Here is a 20952-nt window from a genome sequence, read left to right on the forward strand (position 1 = left end):
TTATTTTCTGTGAAACGTGCGCATAGTGTTCCGTCATATCCCCTGCGGCCCGGGGTGAAACCGCACGTGATCATAGTGAGCCTCATGAACTCCAGGGATAGAGATGTTATCCTCCAAACAACAAGAAAACACGGCCCATGGAAGGGCACAAAGTGCATCTGTACCGGACTATACAGATTTAGTGCAGAGTCAAGAAGGATCCTATGTACAGGTCAATAAAATATTAAGACAAAATGGTCTAAAGTACTCTCTGTTGTTCCTGGCGACTGTGGAGCATGAGGGGAAAGTCCGCTTTTTCACAAATGCACAGGATACTTGGTCCTGGCTTGTAAATAGTAGCCTTTGGTCAGGCACAGTGAGAAAAGAAAGATGGAAAATTATATGGAAGAGATGGGGGAGGTGTTTTTGTGGGGGGGGGTGGAGGGAGAGGGGGATGGGGGGCTGAGGAATTCTGTTTCCTCCCCCACAAAGGCACAGATGAAAGCTGCGAAGAAACTAACTGTCCAGGAGCTGTGACACTACACAGTTGCTCTTAGCATTAACAAGTGGAGATCCCTTGCCCCAGTGGGAGAAGGCAGCAGTTCGGAACAAACCGAAATGGAGCAGGAGGAGGACAAGATGCCGGTGCTGACGGCAGAACACCTAAGACAGGGTCTGGTAAGACAAGATAGGGCCTTGGGACGCAGGTGTTGGGGCCATGCTCCTACAATACTTCATACACCAGAGATTACTTGGGTATGTCACGGTTGAGTTGACTGCCTGGCACGAGGTAGACAGCTGCACCCCAGCAACAACTGCATTAATGTGTTTGTTAACATTTTGGTTTGGGATGTATAAATGCCATGAATTGAGGGGGGTGGTTAGTTCTAGAATCACTGCAAGGTGAGGTAGGGTGGGGGCTTAGTTTGGACGGAATTTTACGATGGCACACTACACCTGACACTGGAAAGACCCTTTGCCATGTTCCATACGGGAAGCCAGATACTATTGGAGAGTCCATTATATCCACCATGACACACACACACTCTTTGACATTAATATCATAGTGTTAACAGCCTGGGAAATAAGTAAAGAGGAGTCTAGTGCAAAAGCCCCTTAATACAAATAAACCTGACATTGTGTACCTGCAAGAGACACACTTAGGAGATATACAACACAACAGCATGGGGTGAGGTATATATAGACTGGCTGGCTATGCGCAATATAGTTAGGGCTTGGTGGGGTCCTAATATTGTTTAGAAAAACACTCCCATTCCATGCAAAACGCAGGTGGACTTACACAAATGGTTGTTACACTGCAATTCTGGATAAACACAACGGAGAAGAAACCCCATTAGCTAAAGTGTATCCCCCCCACCCCAGGCCTGCAGATAGAAACACTGCAGAAACTGGGCAGCACACTGATGAGGGGAGATTTGAACTTGGTAATGGTTACTACACTGGACAGGATGAGCGTTAAGGTGGAGGAAGAGGCCACTAGAGGGAAACTGGCAGGATTCATACATGCACGGGGCCTCTGTGATGCATGGAGGACTTACCATCCGGAGGAAAGAATATTCTTCCACTCTGGGGCCCACAAAATGCACAAAAAGATAGACTACCTTTTCACTAGCGGTGACTTGCACTCCGGATTTAGTGAAGTAGACTACTTGGCTAGGGGTCTCAGTGACCATGCCCCCTTGATAGCTATGTTAATTATTAAGGCACAAAAACTCAAGGGAAAATGGAAACATGGTGCCTTGCCAGCAAGCATGAAGCTAGCGCTTAGATAAAGCAACCAAATATTATTTTGAGGAAAATAAGTACTCAGTGAAGAGTTCAATGGGGCTAAGGAAAGGATAAAGGGCCACGATTAGAGGGGTTACCATCACTGGTGAGCTAGGAGACAAACGAGAATGGCATGCTAAACTTGAGGGAGAATTGGTTCAGCTAGAGAAGGAATATGCATTCGGCCCAATCCCTACAGGGAAAATGGCCATGAATTTAAAGGAGGCAGAGTACCAGATGGTAGCCAAACATGAGGTGAGAACATCCTATCTGGCAAAAACGAAACGTCTTTTTGAAGGGAAGAATAAAACAAACTACTAGCATGGCTCAGGAGTAGGGAAAGAGAGAATGTGACTGTCTGGGAAGTGAAGACAGACACTGGGGACATGATAAGAGAGAGAGATAGTGAGAGAATAGAAGAAGAGTGTGCCAGGTACTTGGAATCCTTCTACAGATCCCAATTACGAGTTCCCGAACAAGATGTGCTACATTTCATAAAAGATGGAAAAGATTGCTCCATGAGAAGATTCGGGGGGCTTGGGTGGTGGTGGGGGGGGGGGGGGGGGAAGGGAAGTAATGGAGGGGGTGTGACCGAGCGGCAGATCCTGAGCTGGATACTAAAGTGGAGGAAGTAGTACTCTGCAATGAGTCAAATGCAATCAGGGAAGGCTCCTGATTGAGCTGTTCAAGAAACTGAGGCGGAAGACAGGCATCCATGAAGGGTTGTTATCAGAGGATATGCATGTTGCTACAGTAATACTGATCCCAAAGGCAGGTAAACCCCTGGACAGGAGGGACTCCTACAGACCTATATCACCACTAAACGTATATGTTAAGAAACTGGCTAACTTCTAGCGAATAAATCGAAGGTGGTGATGCAGGAGCTAATACACCGGGATCAAAACAGGTTTTTTACCTGGCTGCTCCACCAAGCTGAACTTAAGGAGGCTGTATAATAACCTGGTAGCTGCCCAGGATTCACCAGTGGGGAAAGTGAATTCTTCCTTAGGCGCAAATAAAGCTTTCAATTCGGTCGAATGGGCCTACCTCTTCAGGGTTATGACCAAGCTGGGATATGGTCCTAAATAAATCAGATGGGTCAGACTGTTATACAACCGTCCCAAGGTAATGAATGAAGGTTAATGGGCACATCTCAAAGGTATTTAACATACATAGGGGCAAACGGCAGGGTTTCCCGCTCTCGCCGATGCTGTTTGCATTGGCCATAAAAGTGTTGGCGGCGTGCGTGCGCATGGATGCACAGGTGTGGGGATAGCCTGGAGGTGGGAGTGAAGATGAATATATCTCAATGTACCCAGACAATATTTTACTATATCTGACCAATGCAACCCAATCTCTAGACAGACTGGGAGAGATTGTTTGGATATTTGAGGAACATTCTGGTTTTACCATAAATTGGGACAAATTGATGCTTTTCCCGGTAGCGGGACACTAATGGTCAGGCACGCTCACTTTGCTACTGAGGGTGGAGCCATTGCAGTTTAAATACCTAGGGCTCTGGATAACTTGGGACTCATACGCATTTTATAAGGCCAACCTTGATTACCAACTCAAAAGATTAGAACAGGATGTGAAACACTGGCAAGCATTCCCGCTTTCTCTGTTAGACAGAGCGGCCATGTTTAAGATAGCAGCACTTTTGAGATTTCTGTATTTACTTAAAAATAGCCCCTATAAAATCCCAGAAGCTTTTTTTTTTACAAGAATATACTCACTGAAGCGAACTCTGCTATGGGTGGGGGGAAAGCCCAGAATAACCTTAAAAGTACTACAACGGTCAAAATAGGAGGGTGGTATAGCCCTGCCAAATGTAAGGAAATACTACAATGCTGCACAAGTCAGTGTGGTGAATGATTGCGTTTATGTAGAACGGGATGATCCGGCGTTCAAAGAAAATAGGGCAGAGCTGAACGTGTTGTATGGGGACAGATTACCACGAAACTTGCCTGGCGATAAGAACAGTAGTATAGACGTGGAGGAGATTAACTAACGTCACAGGCTGGAAACACAGACTGACTCCAGAAAACACCACTATCGGAGGGTTCCAGACTAAGGCCAGTAACAGCTCTGTAGGGGTTCTCGGGAAGGAATGCCACAGGCATGTCCGCGCTGGCAGATGTATGGGATGGAAATGGGGTGGTCCGTTTCTCCTACCTAAGGCAAGAATACCAGTGCCAAAACACAGTGGCTACGATATGCCAGGCTACATCATGCACTCAGGGTGTGTGTGTCTTTAGAAAACTTGCTAGAAGTTAGACCTCTGGATGGGCAGGTGGACAAGAAACTCAGCGTCCTGGCATAAGGTACAATCATAAGGAACACACAGACCTCCCTGCTGACCTTGCAGGGCAAATGGGAAAAGGACGTGGGAGAACTTGTTAAGGAAGACTGTCATACCCAAGCCATCTCACATACACATTCGCAGGCACACCTTGGGCCGGTGCACCCAAAGAACAGAAAGTCAAGAAATACAATGACTGTGGATAAATCTGCTGAGAAGACAGGTACAGAGAACACGAGGAGCAGATGTTTAACGGAAAATACAACCCAGCACCAGGCACATATATTTCTCAAGTGAAACATGTTTGACTTGACTTTTAGCCTGGAGACAGACTCTATGAAGTAGGGTACACCTCAAAAGCTGCAGTTCTATAGGAGCAGGGTGAACATTTCTTGTATCTTTATGACTACTGATAATGCAAACAAGAATTTTAACCAATAATCTGTCTGAAGAAAACAAACACTCAGACGCTGGGAAATCCTTCTTTTAGCTCTCCTTCTTCTTAAGCATAAAGGATGAGAGAAAGAGGCAAGAGAGCTGTGCCCCTCTAATCAACCCTGTACAACTTTGAGTGTAACAGAGATCCATGGCACTTGCAATCTGTAGTCAAGAATTTGATCTTCATTTCATTCAGGGATTGTGAGTGTATTTAACGGCATACATAACACGTCTTTGTAACATGGCTGTGCCCAAAAAAAAACACATGCACCTAGGGTATGGGTCAGCCATAGACTGGATCGGACAGTGGTTGGAAGGCAAACGTAAGCTTTCACAAGCCAACAAGTGAAAAACCAATTGAAAACTACAGCAGAAATTGTTGGCACTTGAGTACGTTTCAGAAGAGGAGAATAAAAAGACCTTGCATTATAAATTATTTAAAATGGAAACATTTACAGAATTGAGTAAAGTAGGTAAAAATAAGATATCTTTTTTGTTTTGGCAATTAAAGTAATACCTGTCGTCTTAGGGAAGCAGCATCCACAAGTGTCATGTCATCTGGTGTTCCTTCAAGTGTAGAGTCTAAGGTAGCAAGCCCATACCTAAAGTAGGTAAAACAACACACAAAGGAGGTTATGATCAACATCTGTTTTTAACCCATTGACTTTTACCAAAGTATTTGTTATAATGCAATTATAGTAAAAATATAAAAAATATGCCTTCTTTCACAATCCCTTTCTGTTGCAAATGTTAGCCTGCATTTCAGTGAAACCTCAAAAGTGAGCAGGTGTGAAAATGAAGGAGCTGCTCTGTTTTATTTTCTCACTTTGGTGCAAGGTAATAGTAATTCACAAAGTCAGATGTACTTGAATAAGTGTAGCAGGAACTGGTCACCAGAACTTTAAACTTCATAAGAGAAGTGCAGGAAGTGGATGAGAACTATGTCCGGGGTTTGGAATCTATTTGGCATTCCACAAAGTAGCATAATAAAGGTGCATCACTAAGTAAATGTAAATACCCCCAACAGCAAAACTCTCCAAAGGTGAAACAGAACCTGTGCTCTAAATGCTAATATCATTATGATAGTATTTTAGTATCAAAAGTAACGCAATTAAGTCTCTGGTGGGGGAAACTAACTAAAAGGCACTAGAGATAATAAGCAGAGGTTTGATTTATCTCCCTAAAAATACTGTGTGGTGGAGGGGTGAAGGAGGTCGTATAAAAATGACACATAACGAAAAAATAGAAAGAAAAGCAAATGTAACTGAAAAGGAAAACAAAATAGACAATGTCATTCCTTTGAGGGCAACAGTAAGTGTATTGGGTGAAGTGACAACAGGGCACCCTTTTGATGAAGTGCTGAGAAGCATTTACAGTGCAGTGATGAAGGGGCGGAGGATTTGTATTGGGATTTTAGGATGCAGGGAAAAGTAGTGTTAGGGACTACTGAAGTATTGGAATGGTTCCAGAATATGCAGTGTTAAGCAGTATTCAGGGGGCTTTTAGGGTTCAAGGAAAGGTAATATTAACGGGTAGAAGGGGGTTTTAGAGTCTAGAGTTGGGTAGTGTGAAAGGGTGGTAAAAGATTTTTAAGTTCAACGAAGGGCAGCATTAAGAGGTAGTTTAGGGCTCCAGGTTTTGGGGAGGGTTAGAGTAGAAGTGAAGCAAGTTATTTCGGGTTCAGGCAAAGGTAGTGTAAAGGAACAGTAAGAGATTTTTAGGGTTAGGGGAAATATAGCAATAAGGGGTGGTAAGGGTTTTTTAGGTTCAGGGAAGTGTTTAGGGACAGCAAAGGGTTTGTGGGGTTCAGGGAAGGGTAGCGTTAAGCAGTAGTAAGGAGTTATAGGATTCAGAGGAGGACAGCATTAAGTGGTAGTAAGGGGCTTGTAAGGTTGAGGGAAGGGTAGTGTTAGCGGTAATACGTTTTTTTTTAGGGTTCAGCGAAGGGTAACTTAAAGGGGCAGTAGGGTGAGGTTAAGATTCGGGGAGGAGTAGCGTTAAGGGTTGGTAAGGGTAAATTATTAGGATTCAGGGACAGGAAGAATTAAGGCGTAGTTTGTGGTAGTAACGGTTCAGCAAAGGGTAGCTTTAAAAGGCAGTAAGGGTTTTAGGATCTGGAGATGGGCAGGATTCACAGGTGGCAAGGGTTTTTCAGGGTCCAGGGTAGAGGAGCAATAAGAGGAAGTAAAGGGTTTTTAAGGTTCAGGGAAAGGCAGCGTTAAGGTACAGTAGAGGGGTTTTGAGGAAACAGGGAAGGGTAGCATTAAGGGGCATGTGTGGGTTATCTGGTTCAAGTAAGTGAAGTGAAAAAGTTGGTAAGAATTAAAGCATTAATTAATAGTAAGGGGTTTTAAGGGTTCAGGGAAGGGTAATGTTAATATGTAATAAGAGATTTTAGGGTTCAGGGAAGGGTAGCATTAAAAGGATAGTAAGGGGTTTTAAGGGTACAGGGAAGGGTAGCCTTAAGTGGTACTAAGAGGTCAGTAGGGTGCAGTTGGATAAATTAAAGAATGTATGTTTAAAAACTACTTTTAAAATTAAACATTTTTGGAATTGTCATATGTAATGAGGAACGTATTACTAGCCCGACAATTTCAACTCTAATGTAGTTGACATTTACAAGTCGACTTTATTACATACATAAATACGTTAACTAGATATAAAAACACCCTGGCGAATGACCGCCACATTACTCATGAAATCATGGTTAACTAGTACTCAACAGTGTTTAAAAAATGCAAGGATGAAGTGTTTTTCAGACTAAGGATTAATGTAATTTAGAGACTGTACACTGTTGGATGAGGGATAAGGGACTGCATAAGGCACAAAAAAGAATAAGTTCAGACGAATGCTCGTAGCATGCATGCATTTTCCACCCTTTTAAAAATGCAATACCACATTTGTTCAAATAGGTGCATGAGAAGAATACACAACCCAATAAATGCATGTCAAAGTTTTGGACAGATGTTCAGAAATTTAAAATAAGGGTCAGTTATTGTGTATTGACTGTAGGGCTTCTGGATGATTCTACTTTTAATGGATAGAAAACAGAACGATAACTAATTCAAAACTGTATATAACCATGTGCACGTAAATGTTAAGAGATAAGTGGTTAAAGTGCAATACAAAGGAATGCTAAACCAATTGAAATTTAAAGTTGTCAAAGGTATACAACAAATCACATCCGTTTAGGACCCCAGTATTGAATTAAATGCTGCATTCTAAAATTGCACAAGCGAAAATAATCCTTCATTTAATTGGCGGCAGGGATGCTAGTCTTCGCAACAACAAATATTTGAATTGAAATGTATATTCTTGAAGACACTGATATAAGAAATCACAGATCAACTTAAATTCATAGGTCTAAGATCAAAAAAGTCCTAAAATCACAAAGATATACTGAGATCAACCACTAAAACAATTAAATTATGATTGGCGATAAAAGAAGCACAATCCAATGCATGATGTTCATAAACTCTTGTCTCAGATCACTGGCAACAGGCATTAACTGTCTAGAGTACTAAAAAAAGGGGTCTCCAGGATCTAGTTAAATAAAACAAATTGATAAGCAACTAAAAAAGCACTAAAACATTTGAGATAGATAAGTCAAAAAGGGATGCAGACTACTAAATGTATATTTGCAATAACAGATCAGTCACACATTATCATACAATGAACTGACCAAGTCAGGTAATTAAGATGGAATGAAGAAAAACCAAATACTGCATACAAGAATATTAATAAATCAGGCAAACTGTGGCTACTTATCTCCGTCCACACAGCCAGTGTAAATTATCGACTGTTCTGCATGGTTTCTTTGCCAAACTTCTATGAGCTTTCCTTTGTCATTCAGACGGATAACTAGCGTTACACTCACTCTACTGCATAATAAACTGCAAGCACCTTTCTGATGCTCCCATTCTAGAGCTTCCTTTTAAACCATGTCAGATTACACTTCTCACATGCATTCTGTGTTTTGCCTTTTTGGTCTTCCATGACCCCTTTACTTGGAGGCAAAATTTGTGTCTCTTTGCAGTATAATTCTCTAAATGTTATTCTCTTTTCTGGATTAGAAGCAAGTCTCATTTCTTGTAACCATCTGTTAACACCAGTTACTGCTCTTCTACCCATAGTTCCTGATGAAATGCTTTCCACACTGTTGCTCTTCATCTCAGCCCCTTTGGTCCTCCTCTGTCTCATTTTAGACCTCTTTTGTTCTTTAAATTTTAAACCCTCCAAGATCTCAGTTGCGCTTCTACATCCTCAAATCAGCGGTCAAACCACTTAATTTCTTCACTTATCCAACTCCTGTTTAAAGTCAGTCATATTGCTCAATCTCTTAGCACCCTTTTGTTTGTGGACTGTAACAAAGCTGGTTGCCATTGCCACTGCCAGCCATCTCACAAATGTCACTTTTGTAGCCAGAGCATGTTTTACAACCATTTCTCTAGTCATCTTCTCTTGGCCATCCCCTAATTTGCCGTCCAACCCTAAGGACCCTCCCTGCATTTTCCACAATACCAATTTTGCAATCCCCTGTTCCTTGTCCATCACAAATTCTGCCATCCTTTTTCTGTTTACCCATATATTGATTGTCTGTGCTGGTGACCCGGCTCTGCTGTCCCTCCTAGCATAGGTTCTCTTGAGGATTAGAGCTGAGAAGAATGAGGAGTGGCATGAGGGTTGGTGAATAAGAGCAGCTACAAGGCAGGCATTATACTTATTGCTATGTAGACCTGGGCAATGTATGACCTAACCAGCTGGCTTCTATGACATCAATAAGGGTGGGGCTGACAGAGACTGAATCTCATTTCCAACAAAAATGGAGAAGCAACAAAGCAAATTTAAGACAATGTAACAACACATGAGTTTTCAGAACTAGTGTAAAGCTAACTTTAATAGCCCGCAACGTTTGAAGACTTTGTTAGAAAGGTAATAGTCTTTTCTTCATTAGCCTTAAAATTGGTGTACAAACTTTAGTCTTTTCTTTTACAAAAACAGCCACAGCGTTTTGGTGAACAGTTACTTATTACTTAATACAAACAGTGGTATTACTCATATTCACTTTATCATTGCATTCATTGTATAGCAGTATACACACATTATTATTCATATAAGTTTTTGTTTTTTAAATCTGAAAAATGAATTCAGCAAGTACAATTTTGTGAAGCCAGCATGGTAAAGAGCGCACTGCAGCGTGTAAGCTATAAGTATCTGGTCCTTTGTAAAGCTTGCATGCTTGCACTGCAACCCGCAAATAAATTGGTTTACCTGGTGTAGTCGTGATGAGGGTTGGAGGAAGTGGCAGCACCCGAACCACCACGTAACACTGGCCTAAGGTTGGAATTTGTAGAAATGAGACACAAAGACAGAATAGGGAAAAGGGAAATAAGAAATACTAAACAGAACACAGGAACAAAGTGAAACAATTGCATTATATTGTATAGTGCTTATATACAATATAAATTCATCTAATTCAGGTAATTTGCACAAACGTTCCCTCCCCCAATCTGTGACAGATATCCGTTTTTAAACAGCTTCAATACAAAACAACACTTCCAAAGAGCATAATTACTTTGACCCCGCAAACAGATGTCCTTTAGGGGTAACTATCAGGGCTCTAAAAAATTGATAAACGATGAGCAAAGCTGAAAATGTGTACTGAAAAGAAAACGTCAAGAATTCTGCCACTTCCGAAGCTACCCAACCTTCTTCATCCTACAAATGGTGAGGAAAATATCACTAAGTCCCAGGGATCGACTAACAATTCATCTTGGAGCAGTTGGCCAAGTTGCTGTTCTTAAACTGTAGTCAGATGCATATCATGCAATGCTGCAGGCACTGTATTCATTTCAAGCACTTTACAACCGCTCAAGAGCGAAGAACGCGGCACTTATTTAATTTTCAGTGACTAGTCAGTATCTGCAGGACAAAGCTCAAGGTTTTCAAACTGCAGATAATTCAGCCACTCCATCCTTGACTATGTTAGCAATCATTATTGCCTGGCAGCAGATGACTAGCCAAAAAGGTCCTCTAAACAATTACCCCAGCTTCGTCTAGTTTTAGATCTGGTTTTGGTGAAATCAAACATTATTAAACAAACATATTAAACATTTGCTGATCAATTCTAATGAGCGTTTGTTTACCTTGTCCTCATACATTACTTGTGTGGAGACCAATATTTACATTTCCAATAAATTAGATGGTTGTGGTGAATTACAAAGCAAACTCTACTTAATTACCTCTCTAAGCTGGCCGACTCGACTGTCATGGTGGCTTTATCCCAACTACTGAGCTGTTACTGAAAATTATACTCTTTAATGGAGGACAACAAAGTGGTATTTGCTTCAGGGTGCTTTCATGCTAATCATTATAGAGGTGTTGGTAACCCCAATAGAAGAGCCTTTCACCTGATATAGACCTAAACTGCAGCTATTGTACTTAAAGGAACTGCCCCTGACCTGACCCAAATTCTCATGCATTGTCTGGTATTTTCGATTAAAAGAACGTCAGGGTAGTCAGAGCTAGCAGAGATACTGCATTGACTCATATGCCTGATGCTCAGGAGCTGCAACCCTGCTCTGCACATGGCGTTTCAGATTCCTTCGCCACAAACAAAAGAAGAGAAATAATGATGCGCAAAAAAACCCTCCCAGTGTGACATTTGGAATGCTCATGGGCGAGGAATATTTGTAGGCCTGCTCCCCCACCATGCCAGAGGAACAGATTAGATGCAGTCACCTAAAAAAGGCCCAACTGCCGACATTGAGCAGTTAAGCCTTTATTCAAGCAGGCAAGGAAACAGTGCAACAAGAATGGGATATCACTTCTAAAAGAGGAAATGTATGCAAGTAATGTAGGTGATTCGCCTGGCAGTAGTCTGATATTGCAGCATGTAGAGGAGAGAAGTCAAGACTGCACACAGACACTTCAAGTGGGACACAATACCTAGGTGACTTAGAGGCCTGGTACCCTAGTGCCACAAGATGAGTGGCTGAGATCTAGTTGTGAACAGTCAAGTCTGTTGTCTTCCCACGAGTCAGAGAGGCCATTGCTAATTGTGGCAGCCATTTTTAAAAGGAGATTTTTTACCCCAGTTTTTTCTTCGGCGGAGGTAAGAGCAGGCAGTGGCTTGCAGAAGGAAGAGTAAAAACTCCTCCATAGCACTGAATAAAGAGGTGCCTGGCAATAGTTGGTATACTAGGCTGAATTCTTTGTTCACAGTGCCCCAAAGATAGATCACATTGTTGTGTGTCCATTTTAGCTCCTTTCCTGGGCACAGCATTTGGCTTAGCTTAGGCTTGCGGCCTGTGCCCTTTCATTCAGATAATATGCTCTGTTTTCATTTATTCAATTTTATTCATTTTAGCACAGCTTATTTTAGTGGTGATTTTTTTATTTCCATAATCAGCTTCAATTCTGAGAGGGTCACTATCAGTGTTACGAATGATATATTATCATCGTGTTCTTCTGCTCCGTGTTGACAAGAACAGAATGCGAAGAATAATATTTTGGTATTGCCGCCACAAGACTGTGCAAACAGTCCAACACTTAGGTACATATCCTTGTCAGGCTTATTTTGTAAGAACAAAATATGTACCTTACATATTCACCTTGTAGGACATAGGGCGTTAGAGGGGGTTCTAGACAGAATTTTCCATTTACACTACATGACAGTTTGCAGCCTACCTCAGCCTTAGTGTCTCTGCAGAACTTGATCTGGAGACTAGAGGTCCAACCTTGCACTAAGGTAACAGGATTGGGGTGTACTTCTCATGGACACTCATGGATACTGCAGGGACAGATTTGGCTTACACTGCCATGTTCTCGCTAGAAGCTAGAGAATAGGTTTTAAGTAGGAATTATATATATTCATGTTTATTACAGTATGTTGGATTGTTCATCTTTGTGATATTTACAATCCTGATTTTATTATTCCTCATTGTCCTAATCATTGCAGCTCATACATTTTATCATAGATTGCAGTCCTTTCAATAAATGTACTGAAAACTATCCTGTATCTCCTTTCTTGCGTGTGCGTGTGTGCATGTGTGTGTGTGTGTGTGTAAGAGACTTGTTTTTAGAGAGAAAAGGGTAATGCTTGTTCACCACTATTACCCTAAGGCAGAGGTCTTCAAACTGGGGGGGAGGCCCCTCAAGTGCTCCAAGGGGAGGTGCCAAACTCTGGCCAAAAGAAATATTATACAGATAACATGCCTTTGTTTTAAGCAGATGCATATTATTGCAGTTTTAAAAAGGTAACAGTACTTAACTGCAATGTTTAAATAGGTTTAGACATATTTAAGCATTGCCATCTTTCTAATATAATTCTGAAAAATTCTGAGGGGGGCCCAATGATTTTTATTTTTCAACTGGGGGTGGAGGTGGGGGGGTGGGGGGTGGGGGGGGGTGCCGGCATTAAAAAGTTTGAAGGCCACTGCCCTAAGGGGTCTTCACAGTTCCATGCACTAAGCTGCCACAAATCACCTTTACTGTTTGAGGTTTGGGTGAGGTAATGCTAGAGAGCCTTGAAGGTTGGGTCGAAAGCTGCGGACTGGTGTGGGAGTGACTCACTCGCCTACGAGCAGAGGTGCTGCCACCCCAAATCCAGCAGTCTCTGAGATACGAGAGTCCATACGACAACTTAGTAACACTACTTTAATGGATTAAGACTGGCTTTGACAGGAACAATACAGGAGGTCGTGTAAGGCAGTTTCATCCAAAGCCAAAAACAACAAAAAAACAGTTTATAGCTCAAAACAGTCCACAAACAGTGGTAGGTCTCAGGAGGGAAATTATGAACACATACCTAACTAAAAAGGTGCGTACTGTTAGTCTGGAAAGTCAGAATGTTCATTCCAGATGATAAACTTCTGAGAAGAAAGGCATGAATGGGGAGAGTGTGGAACAGGACAATAAATAATTCCCCTGGTCTGCCTCCATAGCTGCCAAATGTCTCTTAATTATGTGTATGTGAGAAATGATAACAGAGAAGTGCAGTGACTCAGGGTTCGAAAAAGGTAAAAAGGGGAAGCCGTCTAGGCTTATATGTTCATATTAAGTTCTGCATGGTTTGCTCTTAATCAGAGGGGAAAAATACCATACATTATGGGAGAGGATACAATGATTCTATGAAGCATTACTGAACGGTGATCTTCGTACAGGGTATATCTGGAGGTTTGACAATGCTTGGCTCTTAAAATATACACTTCCCTTCCTCTCAAAATCCGAAAGAAACTTTAGAAAGTTACACTAAGCAGGATGCTTAATCAGGGAAACTCAAAAGTAAATCGTTTGAAATCACTGGGGTGACAGGCACAATATATAGTTTCTATATTTACAACAATTACTGTCTGTGATCCTAGTGTGCTGCTTTGATTTAACAAACCTAATGAACTGAAAAAGAAAACATATAAACAAGCAAACACCCAATTGTCTCTTGGCACTGTACACTTTGGGAGTGAGGAAAATAGTGGCCAGGTAAATACGTACTTCTCAAAGGCTACACTCATTGTAAAGACTTCTTCCACAGAAACATAATAATATAGGGCTCCAGAAAGAATACGTTGGTGAACAACATCCAATATTAAAAAAACATTTAATTATTTGACACAAAGCTGGTAGTCACATTTCTTAGTCAAGTGGTTAACAAATTTGAATCTTCTGCAAATATTTTATGTAGCATACAAGGATGGCATAAACTACTTCGATAACCTAGGTTGGAACTAATTTGAAAGTGTCACTTAGTCCTTGTCGACATATACAGTTTACAAATGATAGCGAGTGAAGCTGGCTTTACACAGCAACCATGATCTGAAGAGAGAGTGTAATTGTACTAAAGAAAATAACTCGGTTGTTTTTTTTGGGCGAAAAGTCTATGAATGCTTTGTAAGTAAAGTGCAATAAGCAGAGTCCAAAGACCTTGAACCAGAAGGTTGGGGTCGTGGAGTAAGAAATCATGTCTGTTGGGATAAAATGGGTATGGAATAAGGGTCATGCTGCCACTGGTAGCTTTCACACTGGCAAAGAGCTATGGGTGTGCCTCAGGTTGGGTGAAAAGCAAGGGATGCAGGCAAGTGTCATCTTCATTTACCCTGTAGTTGTAGGAAATTATGATTAAAAACAGTATTTTGTTTCCTTTTACATTTAAAAACCACCATTGGGCACCCAAAAGTGAAAAAAGGCTAATATTTGACACCAAACAGGGACAGTGGAGATTCATGTATTAGACATGATAAAGTAACAATGAACCAATAATAAAACCTATTTTGATTATGGAAGAAAGTACAGGTACACTGAAACTATGGTGCTAAATCTTTGACAAAGTAAAGGAGATCCAATTTCTACCCTATTTCAGTAATACATCATCGTTGAATAATATTGGGCAGTTAATTGCTTAAATATCAAGAGTACTAATTTTTAAGAATGGTTGAGTGAAGAATGCTCGTTTATAAAAAAGGACGAGCGAATTAATGCTCCAGCACAAGAGTGCATTGAAACTATGGCCTTTATGTAGGGAAAAAAGTGCACCGAACGGCCTATCGGAACAAGTAACCTATCGATTTGTTCCAGCTGCAGCTGCTTATGATTAAAATTAAATTTTATAGACCCAACTTGTGTGCACATAAAGCACTTACATACAAACATATTTATTCCTCTGAAAAGAAGGTAAAGAGAAAGAAAGAAAATCGTATATAGTTATATGTAGGTGTGTGCTTCTAACTCCGTGGTTTAATTACTTTCTGGTTTGTAAACAACCCTCACTCAGAACTGAGGGACAGTTATTCTGCTGTGGTATCACAAACTTGCATCTCTCATCCTTATATGAAGTTTCCCATAACTCACATCCTTGCCGTTTTAATCAAGTACAAACACGTCAGTAGTATTTTCAGTACTGCTAATCAGCCATACTATATTTCCCAGGAGATCAGCTCTACTACATTGTCAGTTCGTAAATGACTAGAATGTACTTCCATTATTTAAAAAAAACTCTATTGAGGAAAACAATTGCTTCATTACCCTACACACACACACACACACACACACACACACACACACACACACACACACACACTACACTACACTACACTACACTAATCTAGTCAAGGATGTTAAAACAAAACTACTCACAAGTCCCATTGGGTAGAATACATAGAAATAGGGATTAGCTGCCACACACGCATTGCTCATTACTAATACAATCTACACATTCCCTCACCAACTTCTTCATAGTCGTATCACTACCTAGCTGCCAATACTCCTTGCAAATAATATGGTACATTACTTCAGGTAGTCCCACATGAGCCTCTTTTACTAAACATCTATAGATCCAGTCTGGAGATACAAATCTGTGACTTCTAGGCAACTTACCATCCTGCAGATGTAACACTTTCTTAAAAGTCCAAAAATATTTTTGGGTACCATACACCTTTTTTGCAAACCCTTTCTACATACTCCACTGACTTTCAAGAACCTTATCAGGCATTATGGACCTCCAGAAAATTTCCATCTACTAAATACTTACTCACTACCCGTTATGCCAACAGGCATGTAGGGGCAGCAACGAAGGACCTCCGTTTCGGTTTGTTTTGGGCAAGTTTCAATATAGTTTCTGCACCATTTGCAGTTGAGGGTCTACATTTCTGTTTCCACAGTTCACCTCCAGGTGTTCTTTGTCATGCCTCTTTTCTGTTTCCCTTATGGGGTCCAGGGGGTAACTGTTTTTGTGATGGAGTCTTGTTTTCTTCTGCTGGTGTGTCCTATCCATTTCCATATTTTTCTCATAATTATGGTGTTCATGTTCTCTTGCTTGCAGCTGGTGAGAAGTACCTAGTAGGAGATGGTTTGCGGTCAGAAAATACGCAAGATTCTTCTTAGGTCACAGGTGTGGAATGCTGACAGTTTGGTGATGTCACTTTTAATCATTCACCAGTGTTCTCATTCATAGAAGTGTGTGGGCTGAATGCAGCTCTAACAAAGCCTTAGCATGAAGTGGCATACAGAGATCCTCCACACATTGTTCAGCATCCTGACAGCGTTACTGGCTTTGTTTAGGCTGCTTTTGATGTTACTGCCTGCCTCTGCATCATGTGTGATAGTACTGCTTGGGTATGTGAACTCTTCAGTCATGACTAGGTCCTCATCATTCACCTACCTTGACTGACAAAGGGTTTGGGATATTGAGTAGCATGACTTGTGATTACTTCACATTGATCTTCAGGCCACCTTTCTGTGCACAGACGTTAAGACAAGGATTATTCTGCATATGCTGCTGTGTGTAAGAAAGCAAGGCTAGGTCACCCACATTCAAGGTCCTCCAGTGTGAAGAATAAGGCCCATCTGATGCCTCTGGCTTGGTCTTCAGTTGTACATCCCATTGCCGCCTAGGCTCTAATTTTTCTAATGAGACTACTGGATTTGAGCGGCAGAGTCGCCTGCGGTGTGGGAGGCAGAGTCTTAACCCACTACAGGAGACAGCTGTCGCCCCAATCTTGGTTTTGCTCCGGTTTACTGGCAGTGCCTCATCTCTACCCAAGAGTAGGGATGATTAGGCAGCCGAGCGCATGACACAACTGATTCCTCAAGGAAATCGTGGTCACTCAAATCTCATCCATTTCCCTCAATTACATTAGTCTCACATATACAAGGACGAGTAGAGGCAGTATATGTTTCAATAAGGTTTTAATGAAGCAACTGCATCTTACACAATAAAGCATGAACTGCAATAACCAGGACGCTAAAGCAGGACAGGATTAAAATTGTGACCAGGAGAGTGAAGCATAGAAATAACGCTATCATATTGTCACTAAGGTCAATAAACTAATTCCTACCTACGCTATATTAGAGCACAGCATGTGAAGCTCTAGTTCTGCCCTTCAGGTTCCCCTGGGAAGACATCATCCCCCATACCTGAGCAAAGGCCTGAAGCCCGCAGAAGCAGCTGTAGCGAAGCGTTCAGCATTCAGTTGTCGTCCTCTGGCTGGAATCTCCCTCTAACGTGTATGGGAGAGGGAAGTGTTTTTATAATAAAACAGCTGATATTCTGAGAAACTGTCCGTACGTAAGCATGTGTACGTTTCTATGAATAACAGAGACAAAATGTTACCATGTTTTCCAGCAACCTATCTTACTGCAGCCTTGAGAGAAGCACGGAGTGAAAGAAATGTCTTGTTTAAGAACACAGTGCCGGCCTAGACCAAGAACAGCAAGATAGAAATAACGGAAGACCCCAAATTTGGCTATTGTTAAAATAATAAATGAAGCTGAATAAAATATATCCAGGTTAAAATGCACAGCGGAAGGCCTAGTGTGCTAAAATAATGTGCATGGAGCTATAGCTAAAATGGCTACACAACACCCTCCCCCTTGACGGTTTAAAGGTGGTTCAAAAGCCTAATTATATATAAAAGCTTCTAAAATTCAACCTAAGACATATATATAAAAAAAATCAATAATGACAAGTTAAAATACACTTGAGCATATATAAAAGGACAATTTCAAATGTTAACTTTTGGCATAAAAAAGGCCGAATTGCACGAGTCAGTCATTTTGGAAGTTGCCAATCGAATCCGGGATAATTGAGTACAGGAAATCTTCCACTTCAGCAGGTGGTAAAGTAGAAAACTGATCGCCAAGGAGCATTCGTGCTCCATAGCCTGAGGTTCAGCCAAGGCAGCAGCATTCCGTGATGTGCCCAATAATGAGTTCAGAGCCGCATCCTCCATGAAGGGCAACTCATAAGCAGCTTCCTGTAGCAAACGCACCCTCAACGCGAATGTCTGGTAATGAGCCGTCAGCGAGAACATCAACAGATCAGCGTCCAATGAAAGGAAATACTACGTAGAAAGACACACTTTCAGTGCATGTCCGAACGACCATCAAAGGCATTGAAACACGGGCTGCACACAATGCAAAACCGGTCTGAATGACAGAGACCAGTCACACTCCAATTGCTCCAGAAGTGTTGCTCTGAAGTACTGCATCATGCAATCACAACACAGCTGCGCTGATAGGAGCGCTTTCATTCCTCCTTGTTGCGGCGGGACAGCCATTGCGCAGAAAAAGTAGCAACAGCAAAATGCCACCTTTTTTTGCCAAAATTATTGGAAATCCCCTGAAAATACTGGAGAATATTAAGTGGATGGCTGATGGTATTAAACAGACTATAAAGGAGATGGTGTGAACGAAACAAGAACCAACAACCATAAAGAAATTTGCAATTCCAATAGTACTGGACGCAATACATATTCGCCCCACGAGCTCACCAAAATGTCTTGGAAGTTGGTACTTAAAAGGGACTGTATCTCTGCTGATGATCTTGCCATCTGAAGAGCGTAGGTCTGGCGTCCAGATGTGAGCGCCACATGTTTTTGGAACAATAAAGCCTTTAGTCTGCTCAACTTGTCAAAATTCACATTTGAAGTAGCAATATGGGGCCAAATGTCAGCTACTTCTCTTTGTCGTGTGGGGGGGGAAAAGGTAATTTCCCGCAGCATGTAACAATCTTAGAGACCGAAACAACATAAAATATTCCGGCTTGCATCCCACAACAGTTTTCACTATTGAGGAGTACATAGCTGCCATTTCAAAGCGCCTGCCAAGTTCACTGCTGAAGCGCTACACGCCCCGTGCAAGGACAGCTGTCTACAAACCATTGAATGGCTGACAGACGTCTCACATTCACTACCGCTAAGAAAGACTTCTTTCATGCCACTGAGACATTTGTACAAGAAGGGCAGCTCCCACACCTCATGGATGCAGCTATCTCAGAGTCTTTCATATCTACCTACTGGAATGTGTTTTAAACAGGATGTGAATTGAAGTGTTGAAATATTCAGATTAATAACCTCATGTATTAACCACTCAGTAGATGGAATTTCAGCCACAGTAAAAGGCAATTTTTCTAAATTTTTAATGTTTAACGTGACATAAGCCGCTTCTTTCTTAGCCATTAGTTGTTGTCGCGTTAAATTAAATGTGGAAAATAAGCCCCTTGCGCTAACCGGTTGCCAGGGAACGCGACCTGCCTTCATTGTTTGAAGCGTCCAACCCAACTGCATAATGGAGTTTAGTTAACTGGCCATGGTGTAAGGAAGACATATCACTTTGTATTATGTCTATTGCAGAAGAGACAATGTTATTAAAGGTATATATCTGGTCAGACAGGGTATTAATCCCAATATATACAACAGCTAATGCCTTCTGTAAGTTTTCCTGGTCTATTCACCTTAACCGGGCAGCAGCTTCTTGTTGGGAAAGCTTTCAGATTTTATTATATACTGCATGGAAGAAGCCCTTTTTGCATTGTTTTCTTTTGGCCTAACAGGAGGTCCTGCAAGTCAGTGTTATTAGACAGGAGACTGAGGTGTTCTCTAACAGCATCCAAAGAGGAACTCGTCAACCATTGCTGGCATAGATTCCCTACACTGTATGTTGTTACTTTACCCGCATGTTTGGATGATACATAGTGAGGGTCCGGCCTACTTGTTCTAAACCCCCGTGGAGTTTATAAAACGTTTATGACACCCATTGGTATTTATTGGCCACAATAACCACCTGCCAGGATGTGACAGTGAAGCATTAAACGTGCCATTCTGGACCCATTCATCAAGCAGATCTTCTGTTATATTTACATATTTTTGCCATTTGTGAAATTTTGCCGGGGCAGGAATACTGGGTGCATTAAATGCCATAATCTTTGCTAAGCCTAAACAACTTTTTTGTTGTACAATTTCATTCAAAAATATAATTTGAACAGGTATCAGGCACGCTCTAAACAAAGCTTCCTTCCCCCTTATTTGCCAATTGCGTGTTCCCCACACACTTTTTAAGTCAATCGACTTTAACCAATATTCATAGCCTTCTATAGCCAACCGGGAAACAAAGGAATCTGAATATATGAATTTTGTATCTTTCAATAATGTGTACATTTTCCAATGATGGCAAATTAAAATAATATGACTTAGCATTTCTAACCTTGTGCCCAAAGAAATAAGCAAACTTTTCAGAATGTTTTAGAACTACCCCTGTGGTGGAGTTGTACAATGTTTCCAGTGAGTGTAATTAAAAATAGTCTTTGGGGTGCTTGCTCTATGAATGAAATGGTGCCTATAATAATTATAGCAAAACATATTACCATAATTTACTTTAGATTGATAAACATCTACACTTTCAAATACAGTATAATACTGCAATTCAGTCATCATAGAATCAACTGTTTTAACATCCCAGTCATCAGAAAAAACACCGGGTATTATTACATTGTTCATTGAAAGTTTAAACACATATGGTATTTGATTGACCTCTGTCGGGCCAAATATATCAAATGTTACTTTATCCTAAACAATCCTGTCCAGAATTGGTATAGCGGAAATGTTCACAAAAGACAAGTCTCTGTGGACCTTGTGAGAAGAAAAATGGTGTTTTAGGACCTCTTCCACCAGTTC

The 20952-nt window shown here is 41.3% G+C and overlaps 1 protein-coding gene across 7 annotated transcripts in view; it reads right to left on the minus strand.

Annotated features, from left to right (window-relative positions):
• Positions 1–20952, minus strand: part of MFF (mitochondrial fission factor) — a 198777-nt gene that overhangs the window by 39661 nt on the left and 138164 nt on the right. For 6 of the 7 annotated variants that reach the window (XM_069213504.1, XM_069213502.1, XM_069213503.1 and 3 more), the window contains 2 exons: positions 9779–9841; positions 5025–5109 (listed from right to left, as the gene is read on the minus strand). In XM_069213504.1, coding sequence (XP_069069605.1) covers positions 5025–5109; positions 9779–9841 — 148 coding nt within the window. The remainder of the gene's footprint in view (positions 1–5024; positions 5110–9778; positions 9842–20952) is intronic. The other variant, XM_069213505.1, reaches the window with a different exon arrangement.

The sequence above is a fragment of the Pleurodeles waltl genome, chromosome 11 (assembly GCF_031143425.1).
Source record: "Pleurodeles waltl isolate 20211129_DDA chromosome 11, aPleWal1.hap1.20221129, whole genome shotgun sequence".
In the NCBI taxonomy this organism is placed as follows: domain Eukaryota; kingdom Metazoa; phylum Chordata; class Amphibia; order Caudata; family Salamandridae; genus Pleurodeles; species Pleurodeles waltl.